Source organism: Mauremys mutica, chromosome 1 (genome assembly GCF_020497125.1).
Source record: "Mauremys mutica isolate MM-2020 ecotype Southern chromosome 1, ASM2049712v1, whole genome shotgun sequence".
NCBI classification, from domain to species: domain Eukaryota; kingdom Metazoa; phylum Chordata; order Testudines; family Geoemydidae; genus Mauremys; species Mauremys mutica.
Genome location: NC_059072.1, coordinates 62,998,098 through 63,020,756, shown reverse-complemented (window position 1 = coordinate 63,020,756; position 22,659 = coordinate 62,998,098). Strand labels below are relative to the sequence as shown.

The following is a 22,659-nucleotide window of genomic DNA, read 5'->3' as shown; positions in this document are numbered from 1 at the left end:
CATAAAACAGCCCTGGGATAGGGCTGCAGTGGGGAGGGGGGAAAGCTGGGCTGATTGGAGAAGCAGCCACAGCTGTGGCCAGCTCAATCAGGGCCCAGCTGTCCCTTATAAGAGGGCTGTGGGCCAGAAGCTGAAGAAAAGACATGCTCTCTAGCTTCAGAGAGAGAAGGACCTCTCTGCCTGGGAAGCTGAGAAGGGTATCTAGGGTGGAGCAGTGCTGGGGAAGGGCAGAGGGAGCTGGGGAGCTCCAGCCTGGAAAAGCTGCAGGCTGAGTTAAGGGCCCACAAAACGTTACTAGGGCTGCAGAGGAGTAGCCCAGATATAGGCAGAGGCAGCTGGTCCAATCCCCCCTTGCTGATGATGAGTGGTTTACAGACTGCAGTCTGCCCCAGGGAGCAGGGGCTAGATGATGACGGGCAGTAGCCACTGAGGAAAGGTGGGGATAGAGGGTTGGAGGTTTCCCTGGAAGGGGAGACCCAGACTGAGGGGGTACTGTGGTAGGCAGAACCCCTGGGCAAAGGGCACTGGGGTCTGGGAAGGACAAGGGGCCAGCGACAGGCAAGACACTGGCCTGCAGAGGGTGCTATGGACGGGAAGAGCTAATTCCCAAGACAAGCAGCTGGAGGTGTCATGCCGGTGGGTCATCGCCCCGCCACACACCCTCTAACTTCACCACCTCAACCAAGCTTCACAATCATCATTGCTGTGTACAGTATTAAATTGTTTGTTTAAACTTCTACTCTGTGTGTGTGTGTGTGTATATAATTTGTCTGGTGAAAAAAATGTCCCTGGAATCTAACCCCCCCCCCCCATTTACATTAATTCTTATGGGGAAATTGGATTTTCTTAACATCGTTTCACTTAAAGTCACATTTTTCAGGAACGTAACTACAATGTTAAGTGAGGAGTTACTGTATTTGATTTTTAAAGTAAGACTCAAATGTCAGAACTCTAATGCAAGTATTCTGTTTCTTCATTTTAGTATGCAAGCACAACACATCCATTAACCTGTTTTAAAACCTTTATTTGGTTCCCAGTTCCTTACAGTTTTTATATTTGTATATATTTAATTACATATACAGAGTATGGTCATCAAAAGCATTAGATTTCACTTCATAAGTGCCAGCTTTTAAATGGAGTGTCTGGCAGTTCCCAGAACTGCTTCATCACTAAATGCTTAAAAGGAATGGCCTAAAAGGAATTGTCTATTCTTAATTGATGGTACCTCTAAATATTATCTGATTTAATCTTTTCCTGAAGTTGGGACTCTTCTCCGCATAGACAGTTGGGTTCCCTAACTTGTCTTTGTTCAGGTATGCAGTGTTTTGCATATTTTAAAAGTATACTTATAATAATCATACATGGAAATACACACCCATGCTGTTAATAAGGCTAAAAAAAGAAAAGATTTAATCACCATGGATAAATTTCCTGAAAATAATCAGTAACACTGGTTCATTGAATCATAGGAAAACGTATTATAAATAATAATGGCAGCCTCCAGACTGAGGAAAGGGAAAAAGAAAAACTATTCCAGAGATGTGTGTGTGCACTAGGAAATGTAGAGCTAGTATATACAAAAATCACTCACTTTCCTCCCCTTGCAACAAGCATGCATCCACTCCGTGAACCAAATTTAAAAATGCTGTCCTTCCAAACCCACAAACAATGTTCCAAATCCTGGCAGCCAAAAGTTAAGAATGTGTCTTTTCCATCTAACAACAATATAAACACCTATTTTTTTCCAAATGCCAGAACAGGTCACATGATACAAGAACACATTTTCTACAGTACATAATATTAAATTATGATGCCAGTAGCAAAAGACAAGCAATTAATGATTATTACTTCATTGAATTCTTACATTCAGTATTTTGGATCTTTTTTTTAAAAATGACAAATTGTATTTTATTGTAACTCATTAAATTAGTTTCAATCTGAATAATCCAGACCACACAAGTCTCAAACCAATTTGTTTGTATAGGTCAAATTAGACAACAGCATTATGTAGATCTGGAGTATCTGTCTATTTCTTAATCTGGAAAATTAGGGATGGGAGGGTTAAGAGGGCTGTATGCAGCTCTGGTCTCCTAAAAAATGAAAGACTTCTCTTGAAAAGTAACCCCAAACAGCAACAAGGGCTCAACCACAAAGTCCCTTGTTAACAGAAGTAGTTCATAGCACTTGATTTTTCTTTCTGGGATAATGTCCATCCAGATAAAGATACAATCAGTGTTTTAGTTTATTCTAAGAAATAAGATCTGCTTCTTTGCTTCTTGAATAATATGCACCTTGTCCCTTTGCTTCCGAAATGAAAGAACATTTTCCTTTGAACTGTATGTTTCAATCCTGATCTTATTCATCCAAGTTGTTCAAAAATATGTTTCAGTCTGTATCAGATGAATGAAAACAACCAGTTACAAGACTTTTGGGTCCCCCCCAAAAACATTTAGTATTTAGTTGTGAGGGAGCCAGATGCAGCAGGGGCAGTCTCCTAGCAACACACTAGACACAGCTGATCTTTAGAGAGGCTGCTTGATTGACTGCACTTCCTGATTGATGAAGGGATGGAGCTAACTACTATTAAACCCAGCAACAGCCACAACTTGCTGGCTGCTCAATGTGTGGTGCTTGGTCCTGCTTCCTGTACCACCTCCTGCCCAACCTGCTCTTGTGCCTCTATCAGCCCCTACCCTTCTCCATCCTCGATATGCCCTGGCTCTGCTTCCTGACCAAGTCTCTGGCTCACCCATTGGCTCAGGTATTTAGCTTCTGATTGTGGTTCTGACCCTCTCAGCTCTGCTCTTGACTATGCCCTGGGGTATCATGTGGTCCTGATCCTTGGCTCTGCTCTAAACTCCAGGCCTGGCTAGCCCCATGGCTCTGACCATTAGATCTGCCTGAGTTCTGACCTGACATCCCGATCATGTCCTTGACAGTTCTTCAAGCACTGCAGTAATTCTGTATTATTATTTGTACTGTGGTAGTGCCCAAAAGCCTCAATGAAGATCATGGCCCCATTGTGCTAAATACAACGAACACAAAGACAGTCCCTGATGCAAAGATCTTGCGGTCATTTTCTCTTAGTTGGTACTACATACATGCCTGTGCGCACACACTATTTTAGCGCATTGTCTTGATACAGCCATAAAGAACTTTGTCAAAATAAAATTAACTCAGATTCTCTTTAATTGTATGTTTCTTTGTCTACAGTGAGAGCCCTCAAGCTCTGATGTTGTCTGACCTGTCAAACCAAACAGAATTGATCCTGGTCACAACTTGGATAGAAAAAAATTAAAAAAAACAACACCCCACCACCTCTGGTGATCCTAGAATGTCTTGGTGATTTGGTACATGGTTACTTCTTTCCCAGTAGCATACCAATGATCCAGCTGGAAGATGCTGCTGTGTTGGAGGTGTTGACTTTCAGATGAGAAATACAGCAACTCTTGTGGCCATTAGAAAACCCAAGACATTTTTGGCAAAAGTAGGGCTGTTAGTTCTGGCATCTTAGTCTAGTTTATGTTTATGAAAACTACATTGTGATTAACTAAATTATCTGAGTTTCAATATAACGTTGTTGTTCGTCACTCCCTTCCCTAAAATGTGGTGTAATGGTGTGGTCTATTGTTTAACACATGGGGTATATACCATTTTAGTGGTGAGTAAAGTGAGTTTTAAAGCATTTAGGAATTCCTCTGACTGATAAATTCCCTATAACTGTGGAAACCTTTATAGGTTACTGCAATATCAGACCTAGCATACTAGTCAGCCAGTCCTCCCTCTGCTTCAGCTGTCAGAACACCTCATTGTTGAATTGTGGCAATATAACACAAGTGAAGTTCCCCTTGCAGGATTCAATGATACAATTGTAAAAATGCCTGGACCCTGCAACTTCCACCATTGCTACTACTGGCATACCTGTACTGGACCAGCCCCACTCTTGTACTTTAATCAAAAGACTATCCTGCCCCTCCAAGTACCACAGCTGATGGAGGGGAATTCATACTTGGGAATACTCACATATATACTCTACAAATAGTCAGTTTTTTGGGAGTAGAGTAGAGTGAAAGATCTGAACTCTCCAACTGAACCTTGATGTCTGTCTTTGTGTGCCCTCTACCTCTTGCTGTTGATTCATTTAATTTTAACCATGATAGTTACAAAATGCAACTGAAATGTGGAGGACAACAAGAAGGAAGATGAGGAAGAGCTGAGGAAAGGAGTGTGGATAACTTACCTATAGAATGTCACTAGGGGAGAATTACACATCCAAATATTGTGTAAATATAGACATATCTTAAGAATGAGGAGATCAGAATTTTAGTTTTGGCTCTATCAGAGATGTCTTTGGGGAAAGTCAATGACCTCTCTGTCTCAGCTCCCCAATAAATAAAATGGGAATTATAATAGCATGGATAAACTCATTAATGGTCTAGATCCTCAGCAGCTTTAAATCACTGTAATTAAGTTAGTGAATATATGGCAATTGACAGCAGGTGAGGACCTGGCCCAATGTTTGGAAAGTGTTGTAAGATCCTCAAATGGAAGGCACAATAGATACATATAAACCATTACTATTGGATCTAGTTTAGTTTCAGTCCTCTCTAAATACTTGCAGAAGGGTAGGCTGTGAAAAATATAATGCTAATGGTCATGGTATGTAATTACCATTTTCTAGTTTTGAGGTAAAATAATTGACCATATGCTTGCTTTTCCCATCCCCCATCCTTTCTCCAGGATTTTCTAGTATTTTGGGCTTTGGTTTGAGTTCATGCTGAAAAAAATAAAGCCAATGACTGCCTTAATACAAGAAAAATATTACAAAACTATAAAATATCAGCTTCTTGAAATATCTGTCCATCCGAGCTATTGTTTACAGCTTTTAAAAAAAGATGTATTCATGTAGAGGTTATAAATTATTTATCTGCCCATTTCCTGTGTTACTGAAACTGCAATTTGACAGAATGGTTTGAAGTACTGTAAGTCATAAAGATGGTGCTAGTTTTAGAGAAGATATAATCACTGAAAGCTGTGCGTGTGAAGTGAAAGTTTTGCTAGAGGATATATTATCAAGGCTGAAATTTTAAGATTTTTCTTCCTACTAGCACCAGAATATTTGATCCATCACATAAGCTAATAAATACAATATTTTTTTTAAAAGTCAATTTTTATATAAAAACATCATGAGGCCTCTCACAGTTATACTAAAGCTAAATTGTTTCTCATGCACAATCAAGTTATATTAAGTATTCTCATTCAAACCAATAGAGTATTGCATAAAGCTGGAACAGCAAGGAGACTAATTAAAGCAACTCTTACACTTTACCAGAAACCAATACAAGTTTACTACCTTTTCTTCAGCCAGAATGGAATGTTATCCATTGATTGATCTTTCTGTCCTTCCCTGAGTTTCAAATAGCAGCTGCTAATCAAAGGCTTGGTGATATAAATCAAAGGCAAAGGAGATAACAGTTCCTGCAGTCTAACACTTCAGTCCACTGAGGATTACACTAGGTTAATCTCAGGAGCATAGTATGACAACTGTTTCAGTTTTTTGAACTAGAACTATTTTATTAAGAATGGATCTCACAGCAATTGTCACACAAGGAGACCTTTGACCCTCAATATACTGTATACAAGTATTCAAACCTGAATAAGATGTATAGGAGTGTTGATACAATAGCAGCTAAAGCAGAAGCACTGAATGGATATGGAGACAACTACCCTCTCACTAGCCTTTTCCTTGTCTTGAGTGGCTTCTTCCCTAAAATTTCCCAATGTTGCCAACCCTATTGCACCCCCATCAATGGGAGATGTAGTTTAGACAAGGCAGCTCTCACTGCTGGTGATTTTTTCACATCGTCTAGACTTGCTCAGATCAGGATTAGATGACATGATGGTAAAAATGCAAGCAACTCACTGTGTTCAATAAAACCCCCACTGTTCCTACCACCATTAGGACTACAGCACTGTAAGCAATAGTGGGAAATTTTAGAAACAAAGACTAGTATAGCTACAGCCATAGAGGTGAGCCTTACCCAAAGTGGTAGAGTGACGTTGGTAGGATAGTGTGGGGAAGCTTCCACTGCAGCTGCTCATCCTTTATGTGACAAAAAGAAAACTTCAGACTGCAAGGATGTCAAGCTAGCATGGTTCACAAGAACTAAATTAAAATTTTTAAACACAGAACATTTTCCTAAAGTAACAAATAACAATGAGGAGGTATTTGTGTATGTACTTTATGTTACAGTATTGTAATTAAAATGAAAGAACTAAACAATGGAACAATGAATTAGTATTTCACCTGGTAGAAGAAAAGGACATCTTAGTCTAAAATGAGTTATGAGAAACTGAAGACTAGCTAGTGAAACTGCACAAATTAGAAACATAGTTAATGGCATATCCTCTCTATAGAGGACACATGAAAACTCAAGTGTATGGGAGTGGACTACATTATATGACTACTCTTCATTGTACACAGTGTGTGTAGGAATTGGGCAGTATCCCTTTAAAGAGTTTGCTGGCCCTCTAGTGGCCCTCATTTGTTTTTTGGCTTTCAGAAACTACCACAATCCAGCCACAGCAGCAGTGTATATATGTAGCTAGGGCGCTTGGCCTTACATGTTTTGTATAGTTATTTGGACCTTACTGTGCCCATGTGGTTCCTTCAGATTAGGTTTGTTGTGTACCCCTAGAAATCTGAACCAGTATGCTATCCCATCTCAACTCCTAATTTTAATACACATAAACAGAAAAAGGCATTTTCAGTGTTAACATCAGATTACAAATATGGTCCTAAAATGACAAAAATTAGCAGGTAGCCGCAAGGGCAAGTGTAGTATCTGAAGCTACTTTTAACTCATTTTGTAAAATTGAGTAGGCTTCAGACCGATGGTCTCTCTTCAATAAATTTAAGATACTTACTGCTGAAAACCAGATTGAGGATGTACCACAAACCTGTCTATGGTGTCAGTGAGCTGAAGGAATCATATTTGTCTGGACTGAATCTCTGGACTGCTTCAGGGAAGGTTAGTTTGGTCCATAGCGCACACTTCCATAAATTATATCACAAATCTGTTGTATCTAAGGTATGTGCTATGGTGTTCTGCTAAAAGGAGGAAGTATAGTTTGAAAATGGGGTTGCAAAATAGCTCTACTGAGCAAGATAAAACTAGTTTCAGAGCACCAGGTTAAAAACCAGCTCAGATCTCCTTCTAGTCTTCACATACAAAAGCAGGTTCACAGAGCATAACTATTTTTTTCTTTATAGTGGTTTTGTTACATGTACAAACTTTCAAAAACACATTTATACAAATATATGAAGTATGTAATTGGAGCAATGACAACACAAAAATGAGACTGAAAATGATGGAGATATAACTAAAACTAGTTGAGATCTCAAGAAAATGGTTGTACTTAAAACCCAGTAGTTGGCTTTCCTCTTCCCCACACCAGAAATAAATACAAAAATAAAACCCTGCTAATGGAAAACATGCTGCAAGGACAACCCTGTGATGGAAGAGGGATGGACTAGATGACCTAATATATTTTCCTTCTCTAACTTATAGAATATGAAAAATTATAATAATTACAATGATTCTACCTACAAACAGTTCTGTATAATACAGAAGTCAGAGCTGAGCAAGATCTAGAAAATCATAATCCCTTCCTCTGCCAATATAAGATTGTTCCGTACTGTGTGTTTTCAGTTTTTTGTCTAGTCTAGTTTAAATGTTCCAAGTCATGAAGCTTCCACCACACCCTTTAGATAACTATTCCCCAGGAACAGATCTCAGTATTAGCCAGTTTTTCCTGATGTACAACCTAAATGTTTCTGTTAAATTCCACCCTATTACTCAATCATCCTGGATTTCCTTGTAACCACCCTAAGCAGCTTCTTGCCCTCGCAGGTGTTTACACCAGCAGATACTTGTAGATATTTCTCATGTCATTAGATGCCTTACAACCCTATTTCATAACTAGGCACCTGGCTTAATCAGGACTGTGACCAAAGTAGGTTCCTAGTCAGCTTTAGCTTGTTAGTGTCAGATACCCAACCATGTTCAAAGGCCTTGTGCAAGGCGAGGTACAGACCTAGACCAGGGAGTTTGGTTTGAATGTGGCTCTAAGCGAACGTCGCCCTGTCCCCGGCGGGGAAGGAGGGAAGCTGAGACCACTGGAGAAGAGGTGGGTGGGGGGAAGCAGCAGGGGCAGAGGAGGCAGGACAAGGCGGGAGAGGGACGGGAGAGAGAGATGCCGAGGGCAGGCGAGAGGGCCGGGGGGGGGGCCCACCAGCACGGGGTGGGGTGGGGTGGGGGGCGCTCTCACCCGCGCACCGCAGGCTCTGGGAGAAGATGAAGTGGCAGCAGAGGTCGCACCAGGTCCTCACCGCCTCCTCCAGCCTGAAGCGGTGCCGCTGCCCGCGCTGGCCTTCGGGCTCGGGCTCGAAGATGGTCCGGACGTGGCGGGGGCGCTGCGGGCCGGGGCGCCGGCGGCCGCAGACCGGGCCCGGGGCTGCGGCTCTGCCCGCGCGGGGCTGCGGCGGCTGCTCCCGCAGCGGCATGAAGAGCTCCAGGGCCGGCCGCGCAGGGGGCCGGGCCGCCCTCACCACCGGCACCCGCGGCAGCCGCCTCCTCTTCTCCCGCGGGCTGGGGGCCCCGCCGGGCGGGGGGGGCGCCGCCGCCATGCGCAGCCCGCAGCTTCGGCAGGCGCCTCAGGTAGGACGCGCCGCCCGCGCTCGCCCGGCTGCAGCCGCCCAGGCAGGAGGCACCGCGCTGCCTGCGGCTGCACCTGCCCAGGGCGGGCACTGAGCAGACCAGGGCAGAGCCCCGTCCATCCTCCGCCAGTCCCCAGGGGAGTCTGTGTGTGTGTGTGTGTGAGAGGGGGAACCATGTGTCCCACACTGCCCCCCCCCGCCAGTCCCCAGGGGAGTCTGTGTGTGTGTGTGGGGGGGAACCATGTGTCCCACACTGCCCCCCCTGCCAGTGCCCAGGGGAATCTGTGTGTGTGTGTGTGTGTGTGAGAGGGGGAACCGTGTGTCCCACACTGCCCCCCCCCCCGCCAGTCCCCAGGGGAGTCTGTGTGGGGGGGGGGGACCATGTGTCCCACACTGCCCCCCCTGCCAGTGCCCAGGGGAGTCTGTATGTGTGTGTGTGTGTGTGAGAGGGGGAACCATGTGTCCCACACTGCCCCCCCCGCCAGTCCCCAGGGGAGTCTGTGTGTATGTGGGGGGGGGGAGGGGACCATGTGTCCCACACTGCCCCCCGCGCCAGTGCCCAGGGGAGTGTGTGTGGGGGGAACCATGTGTCCCACACTGCCCCCCCCGCCAGTGCCCAGGGGAGTTTGTGTCTGTGTGTGTGTGTGGGGGGGGTGAATCATGTTTCCCACACTGCTCCCTCCATCCTCTGCCAGTGCCCAGGGGAGTGTGTGTGTGTGGGGGGGGGGAAATCATGTGTCCCACACTTCCCCCTTCCTCTTCTGCCAGTGCTCAGGGGAATTTGTGGGGGGGAGGGGCGTGGGGTGGTGAATCATGTCTCTCACACTGCCCCCTCCCTCCTCTGCCTGGGCCCCTAGGCATGGGGAATCGGGTGTCACTACAGCGAGGCAGCGCTAGGAGACTGCAGACGGATCCGGTGTCACAGAGCCCCCTCCACCCTCTGCCAGGGCCCTGCTGGTTGGATCGGATAAGCTGTAGGTCAGGGATCAGGTTTACTTGGGTAAGTTACTGTGATGGTCTGTTTAGCCTACAAAGAGTAATGAATAGACAGTACCACGTAGTGGGCATGAGAGGGTGTAGAACTATTGTACTAGAAAAATTGCACCCATCATGTAGAATCATAGAACTGGAAAGGACCTCGCGAGGTCATCTAGTCCAGTCCCCTGCACTCAAGGCAGGACTAAGTATTATCTAGACCATCCCTGACAGGTGTTTGTCCAGCCTGCTCTTAAAAATCCCCAATGATGGCGATTCCACCACTTCCCTAAGCAATTTATTCCAGTGTTTAACCACTCTGACAGTTAGGAAGTTTTTCCTAATGTCCAACCTAAACCTCCGTTATGGCAATTTAAGCCCGTTGCTTCTTGTCCTATCCTCAGAGGTTAAGAACAATAATTTTTCTCCCTCCCCCTTGTAAAAACCTTTTATGTACTTGAAAACTGTTATGTCCCCTCTCAGTCTTCTCTTCTCCAGACTAAACAAACTCAGTTTTTTCAATCTTCCCTCATAGGTCATATTTTCTAGACCTTTAATCATTTTTGTTGCTCTTCTCTGGACTTTCTCCAATTTGTCCTCATCACCCAGAACTTGACACAATACTCCAGTTGAGGCCTAATCAGCACGGAGTAGAGCAGAAGAATTACTTCTCACATCCTGCTAATACATCCCAGAATGATGTTTGCTTTTTTTGCAAAAGTGTTACTGTTGACTCATATTTAACTTGTGATCCACTCTGACCCCCAGATCCCTTTCCGCAGTACTCCTTCCTAGGCAGTCATTTCCCATTTGGTATGTGCGCAACTGATTGTTCGGGGGCTGGTCTACATTGTGGGCGGGAGGGGAAATCAATCTAAGAGATGCAACTTCAGCTATTGGCGTAACTGAAGTCTAAGTATCTTAGTTCGACTTACCTGGCTGTCCTCACGGCGGCGAGTTGACTGCCGCGGCTCCCCTATTGACGCTGCTTACTCCTCCTGCCGAGGTCGAGTATGGGCATCGATCCCCGATAGGGTATGGTGGGTAGTAATTGATCTAAGTAGAGTACTTTGCATTTGTCCTTAGTGAATTTCGTCCTATTTACTTCAGACTACTTCTCCAGTTTGTCCAGATCATTTTGAATAAAAGTGTCATGAAGCAGAGGCAGGAGTTAAAGTTGCAACATTAATTTTAACTGGTTTCTTGACTTTGGGGGGCTTAACTCTGATGCTGCTTCAAATGCCTACGTTGGAGATGCTCAAAAATAAGTTGTTTCAGTCTCCACTGCTTCCTGCTCTGCTAGCTTGCAAAAGTTTAAACACAGAGCTCATAACTAAAATACATTTCTTAAAAAATCTCAAACTTTGCATCATGCTCTGCGATTGATGAACCCAGCCACCCTTGACCAATATACTTAAATTGCACTTTTGTCCTGTAGTTTTCAAAGCATTTTTAAAAAGTAAAGAAGTATTACTAGCATATTGCAGAGCATAAGAAAGAAGAGACATATGAAGCAATTTGCAGGAGATGCAAGCTGATCTAGGAGATAACTCATGGGTTTAGCACAACACGGGATACAACACACACTTTGACCAATAGGCTACAAGCAAAGTGAGAGAGAGGTGAAATGCGAAACATGTATTTTGGTGATCCACACCATAATTTACAGTTTGTCATAGCTTTAAGGTACAAACCTGTTTTAAAGAAGTCTTTTTACTGTGTGAATCACATGTGACCATGTATCAGAGGGCTAGCCGTGTTAGTCTGGATCTGTAAAAGCAGCAAAGAATCCTGTGGCACCTTATAGACTAACAGACGTTTTAGAGCATGAGCTTTCGTGGGTGAATACCCACTTCGTCGGATGCAAGTAGTGGAAATTTCCAGGGGCAGGTATATATATGCAAACAAGAAGCAAGCTAGAGATAACGAGGTTAGTTCAATCAGGGAGGATGAGGCCTGGTTCTAGCAGTTGAGGTGTGAAAACCAAGGGAGGAGAAACTGGTTTTGTAGTTGGCAAGCCATTCACAGTCTTTGTTTAATCCTGAGCTGATGGTGTCAAATTTGCAGATAAACTGAAGCTCAGCAGTTTCTCTCTGAAGTCTGGTCCTGAAGTTTTTTTGCTGCAGGATGGCCACCTTAAGCTGCTATTGTGTGGCCAGGGAGGTTGAAGTGTTCTCCTACAGGTTTTTGTATATTGCCATTCCTAATATCTGATTTGTGTCCATTTATCCTTTTCCGTAGAGACTATCCAGTTTGGTCAATGTACATAGCAGAGGGGCATTGCTGGCATATGATGGCGTATATTACATTGGTGGACGTGCAAGTGAATGAACTGGTGATGGTGTGGCTGATCTGGTTAGGTCCTGTGATGGTGTCGCTGGTGTAGATATGTGGGCAGAGTTGGCATCGAGGTTTGTTGCATGGATTGGTTCCTGAGCTAGAGTTACTATGGTGCGGTGTGCAGTTACTGGTGAGAATATGCTTCAGGTTGGCAGTTTGTCTGTGGGCGAGGACTGGCCTGCCACCCAAGGCCTGTGAAAGTGTGGGATCATTGTCCAGGATGGGTTGTAGATCCCTGATGATGTGTTGGAGGGGTTTTAGCTGGGGACTGTATGTGATGGCCAGTGGAGTCCTGTTGGTTTCTTTCTTGGGTCTGTCTTGCAGTAGGCGGCTTCTGGGTACACGTCTGGCTCTGTTGATCTGTTTCCTTATTTCTTCGCGCGGGTACTGTAGTTTTGAGAATGCTTGGTGGAGATTTTGTAGGTGTTGGTTTCTGTCTGAGGGGTTAGAGCAGATGCGGTTGTACCTCAGTGCTTGGCTGCAGACAATGGCTCGTGTGGTGTGCCCGGGATGGAAGCTGGAGGCATGAAGGTAGGCATAGCGGTTGGTAGGTTTTCGGTATAGGGTGGTGGTAATGTGACCATCACTTATTTGCACCGTGGTGTCTAGGAAGTGGACCTCCCGTGTAGATTGGTCCAGGCTGAGGTTGATGGTGGGGTGGAAGCTGTTGAAATCGTGGTGGAATTTTTCCAGAGTCTCCTTCCCATGGGTCCAGATGATGAAGATGTCATCAATGTAGCGTAGGTAGAGAAGGGGCGTGAGTGGACGAGAGCTGAGGAAGCGTTGTTCCAGGTCGGCCATAAAAATATTGGCATATTGTGGGGCCATGCGGGTGCCCATAGAGGTGCCACTGATCTGGAGATATATATTGTCATCAAATTTGAAATAGTTGTGTGTGAGGATAAAGGCACAGAGCTCAGCAACCAGTTGTGCTGTGGCATCATCAGGGATACTGTTCTTGACAGCTTGTATTCCATCTGTGTGTGGGATGTTTGTGTAGAGAGCCTCTACATCCATGGTGGCTAGGATGGTGTTTTCTGGAAGGTCACCAATGCATTGTAGTTTCCTCAGGAAATCAGTGGTGTCACGGAGATAGCTGAGAGTGCTGGTGGCATAGGGTCTTAGTAGAGAGTCCACATATCCAGACAGTCCTTCAGTGAGAGTTCTAATGCCCGAGATGATGGGGCGTCCAGGATTTCCGGGTTTGTGGATCTTGGGTAGTAGATAGAATAACCCTGGTCAGGGCTCTAAGGGTATGTTGATTTGTTCCGGTGTTAGTGTAGGGAGTGTCCTGAGTAGATGGTGCAGTTTCTTAGTGTATTCCTCAGTGGGATCTGAGGGAAGTGGCCTGTAGAATTTGGTATTGGAGAGTTGTCTGTCGGCCTCCTTTTGGTAGTCAGACCTGTTCATGATGACAACAGCACCTCCTTTATCAGCCTCTTTGATTATAATGTCAGGATGGTTTCTGAGGCTGTGGATGGCATTGTGTTCTGCACGACTTAGGTTATGAGGCAAGCGATGTTTTTCCACAATTTCTGCCTGTGCACATCGGCAGAAGCATTCAATGTATAGGTCCACACTGTCATTTCGACCCTCAGGAGGAGTCCATGTGGAGTGCTGTTGGTGGGAGGGTAACTCTGTATCAGTGCGCTGTTCAGTGTTGTCCTGAAAGTATTCTTTGTGTCGGAGACGGCGAAAGTAGGCTTCCAGATCACCGCAGAACTGTATCATATTGGTGGGGGTGGCAGGGCAGAAAGAGAGTCCTCGAGCTAGGGCAGACTGCAACAAAAAAACTTCAGGACCAGACTTCAGAGAGAAACTGCTGAGCTTCAGTTCATCTGCAAATTTGACACCATCAGCTCAGGATTAAACAAAGACTGTGAATGGCTTGCCAACTACAAAACCAGTTTCTCCTCCCTTGGTTTTCACACCTCAACTGCTAGAACCAGGCCTCATCCTCCCTGATTGAACTAACCTTGTTATCTCTAGCTTGCTTCTTGCTTGCATATATATACCTGCCCCTGGAAATTTCCACTACTTGCATCCGACGAAGTGGGTATTCACCCACGAAAGCTCATGCTCTAAAACGTCTGTTAGTCTATAAGGTGCCACAGGATTCTTTGCTGCTTTTACATGTGACCATGCCAGCCTTCATATAGTTTAGCAGCAGAATTTGAATTCTTTGATCTGCAGATCCCTAGCTTAGGCCTTTTACCTTTTGAGCTACAGAAATAATTACTAGTTCTGTTCTAGAACAGTCACTGGAAGAGGAATTGACACACCCTAACAATGGATTACACAACTGTTTAGCAGTCAGCAGTAGAATATTGGCAATTAGGAATCCCTGTATTCTATACTTGGCTCTGGGAGAGGAGTGTGGTTTATAGTAGTTACGGAGAGAGGAAAAGGAAATCTGGTTTACTCACTCTGAAAGGAAGCAATGTGATGCAGTGGACAAGATTGGGGTTTGTCATATTAGATACCTAGATTCTCTGTTTGCAGATGGCAAGGGGGAAGAGTTTCAGCGCCTCTTCCCTGCCTTCTAGGTTGGGGTTTGTTGGTGTAGTCAATCATAAGGGTAGTGAATTGCAAGAGCATTTAAAATTGACAATACAAATTCCTTGCTCTCCTCTTTCCCAGCTCAGGAACTTTCTCCTTCCCAGAGCCAATATGTCACCAAATTAAAATTTGACATATCTTTTGTTATGAATAAAAAGTAATAAAATATTCTATAGCCACATGCTATTGTGTAACTGATATTCTAAGAATCAATACACAAGAAGCAAAAATGTACCCAAAAGACAAATTGCACAGTATTTTAGATTTCTTGCAAAAGAGGTACAAAGAAAACCAGGACAATCTTGTGGAAAAAAAACACCAGAAAGGATGATTTTTTAATTCTTTCTGTATCAATTAATTTTTTTTAATCAAACCACCATGAAAATTTCAAAATGCTCAAAATTTATATTTTTGCCATTTTTGAGATTTTTTACAAATACAAGTATAAAATTCCTCTTAAAACTGTAATGCAATCTTAACTATAGCACAGCTATCACTATACCCTAATAGACTCTTATACCACCTGCTCTCATCCCCACAGACGTGAGCACCTTCCAGTAGTACATTGAACATGACTAACATCTGTCATATGAAGAACAGGAGTACTTGTGGCACCTTAGAGACTAACAAATTTATTTCAGCATAAGCTTTCGTGGGCTATAGCTCACTTCTTCGGATGCACAGAATGGAACACACTATGCATCCGAAGAAGTGAGCTGTAGCCCACGAAAGCTTATGCTGAAATAAATTTAATAGTCTCTACGGTGCCACAAGTACTCCTGTTCTTTTTGCGGATACAGACTAACATGGCTGCTACTCTGAAATCTGTCATATGTAGTTTGTTCTCTCACTCTCAACATCTTCCCCCAGAGAATTGGGTGCAATGCAGTATTTCATTTTGGTAGAATTTTTTGTTTGTTTAATATATATATTTATTAGAGAAGACAAGGTGGAAGAAGTGGCACTTAGAAGGGAAGGAGCTAAGGTTTCTGCTGATTAGTATTTTTGAGAGTTTGTGCCACAGTCTTGGACTCATTGCTCAGAAAGCTGTCTCCTGCACAGACAAGCTTTACCTTATAGCAACATGCCCCAAGCCATGGGCAAAGTAGTTTGGTGGAGAATACTGGAGGAGTGCAGAAGGGAGATCCCTTTTCCAAGTTCTGGGATTCCTTTAACCTTTTGAACAAATGCCCATACTGTTTTTTAGCAAGTAAGGGACTAGGGATTTTATTGGAAAGCTAAGTTAGCTTTGCGCACATGTGTAGCACATTCAGGATTCATATCATAACTCAGAACTTAGCTGTGTTTTCTATGAGTAGCTGGGCAAATTTTAAACAGCAACAACTCTAATTTCTTCACCCCATATTTCTAAACTGTAGTAAATCATGTATATTGCAGAGCAAGGTCTATATCCATACAAAGTTTCACATATAACAGTTCATTTGTTTTTGTGATACAAATAAGTTGCACTATTATTAAATAGGAAAACTTGCTTTTTAAGCTGTACAGAACTCAGATTTGATTGAAGTATGCTCCAATTAATCAAAAGAAACTTTGTGTTGGCACTAAACATGAAAATCTTCAGCTCAAGAGGCAAAGCTTTCAGAAAGTTTGAATGACTGAAAAAGGAGGTTTACGGTAACTTAACTAAAGCAGTTGCTACATGACCTTGCTACAGTATTGCAGAGGTTCTTCCATGCATGCCTAGATCTTGTCGACACTAGACTTTTTGCCAGAATAACTACTCTGGCAAATCCTCGTAGTGGAAATATAGCTTATACTGGCAAGAGTTCCCTGCATGAAATAAGCTATATAGGCAAAAGGATTTTTTGCTGGTATAACCGCATCTATACTAGGGCTTTTGCCTGCATAGCAATGTTGGTTAGGTTGTGATTTTTTCCCCACACTCCTAACCAGCACAGCTGTGGTGGCGGCAAACCTTTTATGCATAGACCAGACCCTAGTCTCCTCTGGTTACCAGAGATAGCCCTAGTGTTTTCCAACAAGCATTATTGTAAAAATTGATATCTTTCCTCTCTGCTTCAATGAAACTATTAGTCTCAGGTTGGTTGGAGACTAGTCATTTTGGAACTATTACAGTTAATGCATCCATCAAAAAAAAATCAAAATCAGAAAGTGACAGGTAGGAAACATGCATGAAAGTTACATATTGGAATACTGAACAGTCAAACTTAAATGAAAGAACGAGCTGTTTCAGAATTGGCTAGACTGGTTCTAATTTTACCCAAACAGGTTTCTCTAGCTCATTTGTTCCTTGTTTCACCTTTTCTCCCTTTCAAGGCTTGTTCAACTTTTTAAAATGTTTATGACTGAAGTGTCCCCTGCTGCCTTTTGTAATTCATGCCATAGCATTATACCTTTTAGGTATTTTATGAAGTCTCACATACTGCGACTATAGTGATGCTTTTCTTAAAGCTTCTATTTTTATTAGCCATGATTCAGCTCCACCAGTGGGAGCTCCTGTGCAGAAAAGATATCAGGTAGGATGGGCACTGATGGGACACAACATGTGCACACCCACACTGCTCAGAACAAGTTTAAACAATACAGTGGTAAAAAAGTTAGTTGCTGCTGGCACCTAGTCTATGCTAGTGCTTCCATTATTGTGCAGGACAGAAACTCTCTTTTCTGTATTAGGACAGTACTGAGCACTCTTTTGCTGCTACTGCAATCTAAATAATGATTTGACACTTGTAATTTTATTCCTTATATTTCATTTGGGTTTAAGGGGGAAATAATGGTATATCATGAACATTAAAAGCCAATTTTTACAAAACAAAATGAAAATAAATTATGAAAAGAAGCCTGGAAATTAAAGACATCTTAGAATAAGTTGTTGATATTGTATTTATGTATACAAGTCATTCACTCATGCAATTTTACAATTAATATGTAGACAGGCTTGCTAATGTATTACTTTAATCAGTTACTTAACACTATAACTCTAAAGTAGTAATTCTGTTTCAGAGGGGGAAAAACCCATAGTACTATCAATTGTCTGTCTTGGCAAACCTATTACTTTCCATATTAAGGACTCACAATATTATGACAGTTGGTATAAACATAGCCAATCTCATGACACACCAGGCATCAAGGACTAAAGCCAGTAAGGGAAGTTTCATAAGAAAGTAATCAGTAATATGCTTAACTGATTACTTCAAGTCCATTAGCCAGATGTAACAAATTATTTTTCAAAACAATTTTAACAAGCCTACATACATTGGTGGTGGGTTTACAAGACTAAAACCAGCAGTATTTTTAAAGTGACATGTTATGAAGCAACATGATAGAAAAAAAATTGAACGTTTTCATCCTTGTGAAAATAGTAAGCGACTGTACACTGTGGCATACAAACTCTGTGTTTACAACAATTAACTCTCCCCATTCAGACGGCTTCAATGTAAGAGAAATAAGACTCCTCTATTCCTCTTACATTTCTCTTTTCTCTGAAAATTTGATCTTTCAGCCAATATAATTTGTTTTCCAAAGTTAAAATATCTTAAAATAATGAACAAAATAACATAGGCATAGAAATAATCTCAGTGATTCTAATATACATTTATGTACAATTTAAGGACCTGATCCTTCAAACATCTATGCACATAAAATTTAATGACATTCATGTGAATGCTAGCACAATCTGGCCCTAAAATATTCCCATAATTTAAATACTTCGCAGTAAACACTTTTAAATGACATGGCTAAACCAGAAAAAATGGATTTTTTTCTTCTTCTTGTTTGGGGCAACAAAATTGCTGCACCGGTTTTGGAGAGCAATTTTTTAAAAAAAGTTTGCAAGCTGAGGAACATCTTTTACTATATGTAGGGGTAAATTATATTTGAACAGGTAAGGATAGGAACCCAGTATCAGAGACTATAAAACAGTGTATATGTCCTGCTTTAATATTGGAGCAACCAACCAGAAACACCAACTTCATAACTTCCATTTTAAGTATAAAATACATTTTAATGTTTTTATTCCTATACTGTGATGGGGGCAGAAAGACAAAGGAATAAACATCACAAAACTGAGTCTTACACACGTACTGGCTGCTTTTCATTTGGTTGCAAATGAAATAGGAATGGCAGAGATGGAACTGTTGGACATCCCTGGCATTGTCTCAGAAGAGAAAGGATGAGGCCGTTGCTTCAGAAGGCCCATGATCCTTGAATGCTCTTCCTCAACAATATGCAGCAGACTACAGGAGATGGCAAGACTCGGGATGTCTGCTTCCTTTTTAATTTCGTAGGTTTTGGAGCAGATAGTTTTCTTCTCCATGTTTTGGGCTGAGTTGTGCAGTGTTGGAGGAGCAGGGTGTAGTATTAATTTTGTATTTGAGGTTGGGCTGGGTGCACTTACTGGTTCTGAATGTGCTAACTTTTCTATTTAGTAGCTGCTTTTGGTTTCAAATGATTTTTGTTAGATGCCAGAAGCCTGCAGTATGGGGTACCACAGATGTAAAAAAGTATTATTATATTTTCTCTCGCAAGTTTAACATTAGTCATAAGTCTTATTAGTCATAAGCTGTGATATTGTACTTTGTTGGTTTTGGTCTCTTTCTGAGAATTACATTTTTAAAAAATAGTTGTTTTGCTGATGTTAAAAGCACTGAAGCAAGATGGAAAATGGTTTATGGACTCCAACACTAAACTCCCATAATACTTAGCCAAATGATTATCATGGAGAACATGGCATCCAACATGGACAGGACTAAAAACCTTGTGAATTTATTTTCTGACTCACAAGTGAACTATTAACTTGGTAGACAAGGGGGAAGAAACGTATCTCCTCTCTTTGTCCTAAGTGCATGTTGTTCACATTGAATTACAGAAGCAAAGACAAGATCAAATGGTCTTAATTCAAGTACTGTAGCTGATGATGAGTCATTGACTAGGTTCTGAAATAACATACTGGTATTAAGGGGAGCCCAGGTGCCCTTTAAAGTAGTGGTGCCCCGCTTTGTGCCCCCCAAACATTATTCCACACCCCCCAAGTTTGGGAACCACGGCTTTAAAAACTATTAATAACTTCTCTAAATGCAGGCTAGTTCAAGCCACAAGTTCTCTTTCAAGAAACAAAAGTAAATCATGACCTAAAAATCAACATTCAATGAATGTCTATTTAAGCATTATGCATGCTGTAAGCCTTTGCCAGAGTTCTTTAAATGGATAAAATGTAGAAAACATATCAGTAATTCTATTTTAACATTAACAAAAGAGACTGATATAATGGTTATATTTACAGTATATACATATTTACATACTTTTGTTATACTAGAGTTGCAGAAAAAAATTGCTGTACAGAATGGTTTTTCTGCATTTAAATGCCCCTTATAGCATTTTTTTTTTTTGTGAAAAATGAACAGTCCTTTCATGCTTCTTTGTTGACTAGATACAGTCTACATTCCGTAGGCCACCATCCACAGTCAAAGCACCAAATCTAAAGTGAAAGAAACATTTTATTCTTAGCTGATTAAAATTGATTTAATACACAATAAATTAACCCTTAATCTAGAATAAAATTAAAATGTGTTTCTTTTTTGAGTTCATTTAACTATAATTTAATTATATTCTTCCCCCCCCTCCCCTTGCTACGCCCCAACACATTTATTTCTTAAAAGAGTATTCTTGAAGACACACGAAGAGTGTGCACACAACAGGACACTGCATGATCTAAGCATAGGACTGAGAACCAGGAACAAATGAGTTCTTAGCCCAGCGCTACCACTGACTCACTAATTCACTAGGAGGCCTTAGGCAGATCATAACACCTGTGTAGCACTATCTACACTAGAAAACGGACCCCATTACTAACAGCTACCATCTGCAATGGATATCCCTGAACTAGTGAATGAAAATGATTTGACTGCTAGCATAGACAGAACATAATCATTTTCAGTGCTATTAAAGAAAGCATTGTTTCAGCATGCTTATAGAAAGTATGAGTGACTTGTTTTCTCAGTCCTATTTCATTACAGCTAATGCTCAAACTGCTGAATGACTAACACAGATTGGTATCATTCCATAGTTATTAAACTTAAAGTGATATCTGAAAATTAAAAAAGTTTAGATAAGAGCCTGTGAATCACTTCAAGAAATACTGTGTAAATCCAGCATTCACCACTCTGAGCAACAGTTACTTCCGTTAAGTGGCTGTAGCTAATTTCAGCTGTCTTGGTGCTTTTACCTTCATCACAAATTGATTTCCACAGTAATGGAACAAATGTCTTTATTTGAAAACAATGCTAACAACTGTGGCCACATCAGCTTGAAACATGTCTCAGAGCAACAATTTGGAAACAGGTACCTATACTGCAGTTGTCCAAGAGATAAAATTTCCCATTTTCTTGCTCACTGGATCCATTAACTTCCATACCAACTTATAACACCCCCCACCAAAAAGTAAAAATTACTATTTGCCTTTCTAAAATGTGGTTATTCTCAGCTAGTTCTTTAACAACACCTTCCATTTCCTCCTTCAGTTTCTTCATACTGTATGATAAAAAGCAAAAGAAAGGTCTTCAGTGATTATAAACAGTTTTATCCATTGAATGCCAGTTTTAATGTTACATTCATTATGAAATGAATGTGTCAAAATGGTACAATAGAAACAGTTTCTCTAATAATAAAATTGGAAGAAAAAATATTCTGAAGATGCCCAAACATTAGAGTGACTCATGACAATGAAGTTTCCAGTAACTTGCAATCGTATACAAAGTAAAGGAGAAGCATATTAGGTTGGCTTGAGAACAAAATCTGACAAAAGTGATAAATGGAAACAGTGAATGGTATGATTTTTCCCTCTTGCCCATAAGTACATTAGCATTCAGAAATACCAGTTTGTTTTTGTAACAGACAGCAAATGCCCACCTTTATGCAGTAGTCACTTCCCTTTCCATTTTTAAAGCAGTTAAGTTAGGTCATAAAACCCAAATTTTCTCTAATTCCTCTATAGAAAGCGAATGAATGTATTACAATTATCCACCTAATTCTTACCCAAGAGTCATTTCCACTAAAGTGTTTGAACTTGGATAGATTGGATTCATTGTATGTTTGATCCCAGTGGAAGCTGCAAACGTTTTCTGTCGCAAAGTTTCTTGTAACTGCAATAAATAAATATGGTAAGTAAGTAACATGATCACAGGCCAACAAACTGCCATGTGCATTTCAATGTCCACCTTCAAATCCCTCCTTGAAATATTCCCCTACAAAAGCCATGAAAATGGTTAGGCAGTTGTGTGTGGCCTATCATGCTGAGTAGTATTGACTCATTGTGCTCTCCCCTGTCTGTCTGTTGCATTCTCTCATCTTACACTTTGTAAGCTCTCTGGAACAGAGACAATCCCTTTGTATGTTTGTCCAGTGCCTAGCATAAAAGAGATCTGATCCATGACTGGGGCCCCTAGGCACAAGTAACATTATTAATAAATATAGTAATGACCCTGCTCCTCTCAGACTTTTGCTCAGGGAGATCAGCTGGATTTCCCTCCATTTTTACACTTGTGTTTTTTTAAAGTAATTTTGTTGTACTAAAATATGTTTATTTGCCACCAGACTTCTTTCTGTATTTGGGGACACCGTGTAACGAGGACTAATACATATAATGTCTGAATGTCTTAAACGTTTGACACATCTTTAATGAATGGTTATATTCTGCAGAAGAAAGCAAGATATACACTTTCATGCCTCTGATTTTTCCCCGGGAACCTGGTTTTGAACTGAACCTGGTGGCTCTGAATAGATCTGCACTCTAAATGGTAACTGTCCGAGTGCTAAAAAATTCAATAACTCCTGCCTCATGGCAGAGATTTTAACAGTTTCTTCCAATTTTATATTGTTCCTAAAATGTGTTTTTTCTCTGAAGGATGACTGTAAAAATGGCATTGCAGGGTTTCATTGTCTTGTTGTTCAGGCACAAGACTGGGACACAAGAATCCTGGTTTAACTCTGCCACAGAGTGAGAGAGACCTTAAGCAAGTCTCTGTACCTCAATTCCCTATCTATAAAATGAGGATAATACTTCTCAACCTCAGAAGTGTGTTATG

The 22,659-nt window shown here is 41.6% G+C and overlaps 2 protein-coding genes and 1 long non-coding RNA gene across 4 annotated transcripts in view; 1 reads left to right on the top strand and 2 right to left on the bottom strand.

Annotated features, from left to right (window-relative positions):
- The window catches only part of LOC123378174 (ras association domain-containing protein 5-like), a 69,849-nt gene extending 61,283 nt beyond the window's left edge, over positions 1-8,566 (bottom strand). Inside the window, exon 1 of the mRNA XM_045031710.1 lies at positions 8,332-8,566. Coding sequence (XP_044887645.1) covers positions 8,332-8,566 — 235 coding nt within the window. The remainder of the gene's footprint in view (positions 1-8,331) is intronic.
- A 33-nt stretch (positions 8,567-8,599) lies between these two features.
- On the top strand, positions 8,600-18,827 carry LOC123343277. Its single transcript, XR_006572169.1, has 3 exons — positions 8,600-8,720; positions 9,577-9,719; positions 18,695-18,827. It is a non-coding gene; the product is annotated as an uncharacterized LOC123343277 (long non-coding RNA).
- Positions 17,444-22,659, bottom strand: part of TBK1 (TANK binding kinase 1) — a 52,377-nt gene continuing 47,161 nt past the window's right edge. For both annotated transcript variants that reach the window (XM_045033134.1, XM_045033140.1), the window contains exons 19-21: positions 21,611-21,717; positions 21,035-21,106; positions 17,444-20,054 (exon numbers count right to left, since the gene is read on the bottom strand). In XM_045033134.1, the coding sequence (XP_044889069.1) occupies positions 20,003-20,054; positions 21,035-21,106; positions 21,611-21,717 (231 nt within the window). In that variant the 3' untranslated portion in view covers positions 17,444-20,002. The remainder of the gene's footprint in view (positions 20,055-21,034; positions 21,107-21,610; positions 21,718-22,659) is intronic.